The 2,500-nt window shown below is 41.6% G+C and overlaps 1 protein-coding gene across 1 annotated transcript in view; it reads right to left on the bottom strand.

Annotated features, from left to right (window-relative positions):
• Positions 1-2,500, bottom strand: part of ppp1r14ab (protein phosphatase 1, regulatory (inhibitor) subunit 14Ab) — a gene marked incomplete at its 5' end in the record, with an annotated part of 20,685 nt that overhangs the window by 16,491 nt on the left and 1,694 nt on the right. The window contains one exon of the mRNA XM_084064755.1: positions 1,555-1,733. Within this exon, the coding sequence (XP_083920881.1) occupies positions 1,555-1,733 (179 nt within the window). The remainder of the gene's footprint in view (positions 1-1,554; positions 1,734-2,500) is intronic.

The raw sequence follows: 2,500 nt of genomic DNA, 5'->3' as shown, positions 1-2,500 counted from the left end.
ATGTGGCACATTTTAACCTGGACTCAGTTGTACATCTTTGCTTAACACATTGACTGCCAGAGTTTATTCATAATGTACTCACCCCTGTGCCAGTGATTTTCGTGTTTTTTTTGTTGTTATTTTGTAATTTTTCATTCAAATAGTTAGTCTGGCTGCGGTTTTAAACACACACGACAGATCGACCAGCAGAGAGCAGCAAATCGACACCTTGACGCTCACTCGCTCGACCCCCCCCCCCCCCCCCCCAAACAGGCTCAAACAGTCCATACGTCATACAAGCGGATGTGACGTTTTCGCAGATCGGCAATCGGGCTTCAGACCGTTGGAATACACGACGACGATGACTGTTCGTCATCCAGACTAAAGAAAATAGAAGTGGAGCTCTCCGTGTGAAAAAACGTGTTTTTCCCTATTCTGGCCTAAAATGCCTAAAAAAGGCCTTCCGAGAACCGGAAACGGAATCTGCGTCATGAAACCGGAACCCGGTGAGTGGGAAGTGAACAGAAAGTGAAACTGATGATGAAAAATTCACAGAACAGCGCGATCACAGATTAAACAATGAAAAGACAAAAGAACGCATGTATGCGATCTTTTGAATTGCGGCAATCAAGCGATGAATTTAAAAAAAAAAGAAGGTTGAAAACCACTGCTATAGGGGGTTCCAAATGGAAGGCAGGCGAGATTTTCTATGCACACACCCCCCCCCCCCCCATCGGCGATCGAAAACTGGTGAAAATGGCCGTTGTCTCTGGAACAGAGAAAGTACAGTACTACAGAGAAAGTACAGTACTTAAGTAAATGTACTTAGTTACTTTACACCACTGACAGGGTGTAGCTTTGGCACTCATATTGTACTACAATGACAGCACTAGCAGCAAAGAGGAGACGCATTTCCGGTGTTGCCATGTCTGCTTATCATAAGCGCCTATAATGGTCATTTATTTTGGGCTTGTTTTCATTAACCTGGTTGCTTATTTCTCTCGCAGAATCTGGCAACGCTGGTCGCGGTACAGATGTCTCGTATGAAGGTGAATCCAACTCCTCCAAACAGGCTCTATTCACAGCAGCCATATTGTGAAGACATTCACAGGTGTTACCAATGATACTAATGAAGGCTCTGTTCCATTCTGGTCAAACAGAGTCATGGTGCTGATATTATGCATGTCGACTCACTGGAAACACTGCTACACCAGTGGGACTAAAATGAGGGTCCTTAAGGGGCTTCCAAATGGCCCCTTACGGGTAACTCTGAGAGTGTACAAATGTAACCAAATGGACCCGTAAGGGTCCATTTGGTTACATGTGTACACATATATAATATATATATATATATATATATATATATATATATATATATATATATATATATATATATATATATATATATATATATATATATATATATATATATATATACATACACACACACACACACACACACACACACACACACACACACACACACACACACACACACACACACACATATATATATTGGCTATGCCAGGTGTGCCTTGGCACCAAAAAGGTTGGGAAACACTGCTCTACACTCACCCTGCCAGTATAGAGCAGTTCCAGACCACAGTCCATCCACTTCTCCACTTCCAGTCTCCTCTGCAGCTCTTTGCGGTTGTACTTGACCGTGACCCTGGCCTGTCTCCTCTGCAGGCTGAGGGTGGCGGGGTCCCTCATCCCGGGCAGGACAGGGGACCCTAGCCTGGTTCCAGACGAATCTACCATTGCAAAAAAATAAAAAATAAAAATGCCCTTGGCAGATTAGGTCTGTCCCCTCTCAATAGAGATTGGATTTCTCTCCCTCCGAAGTTGTGAGGGACCAATCAGGGCCCAGTATGCAAATATGGGGCGGGTTTATCACGGGAGGCATTTTTTTTGTATTTGCCCCTCGGAAATGCAGGTTCCACACAGAGGTTCCAGACTAATATCTACGCAGTGGCTATTCAAAAATAGCAGATATACAAGCTCATAGCGCGGCACCGAGTGCCTGTCAAATGTGTCAAATGTAAACAAATTTTGTATTTAAAAAAAAAAAAGTGTTTTTCTGGGCGGATTTTGTTAGTTTTTCTCCGGTGTTTTGGTTACTTTATTTCGGTTTTAGGGTTAGGGTTAGGGTTAGGTTATTTAATTCTTATTTTTGCCTGATTTTACCGATTTATTATCAAAAAAAAAAGATAAAAACATAAAAATATATATTTATTTTTTCAAAAAGTGGGGGGTATGAAATCACGGATCTGTGAGAGTGAGGGTGTCGCGTCGTACGCACAGTGAATGGCCGTGACGGACCTTTACCTGTAACAGAGTATTTCTACAATGCAGTATTGATACTTTTACTTAAGTAAGAGTACTTTTTTCCACCACTGATTGATTGTCTTTATAATGACTTTATAATTTATATATTGTGCAAGTTTTGTTTACAAACACACACACACACACACACAAATATGTTGATAGACCTGTTACTATATGTTCCAAACAACTCAAT

Source organism: Gymnoscopelus microlampas (genome assembly GCF_963454915.1).
Source record: "Gymnoscopelus microlampas genome assembly, chromosome: 8".
Lineage (NCBI taxonomy): Eukaryota > Metazoa > Chordata > Actinopteri > Myctophiformes > Myctophidae > Gymnoscopelus > Gymnoscopelus microlampas.
Note: the sequence above shows the minus strand (reverse complement) of the source record. Positions and strands in the feature narration are given on the sequence as shown.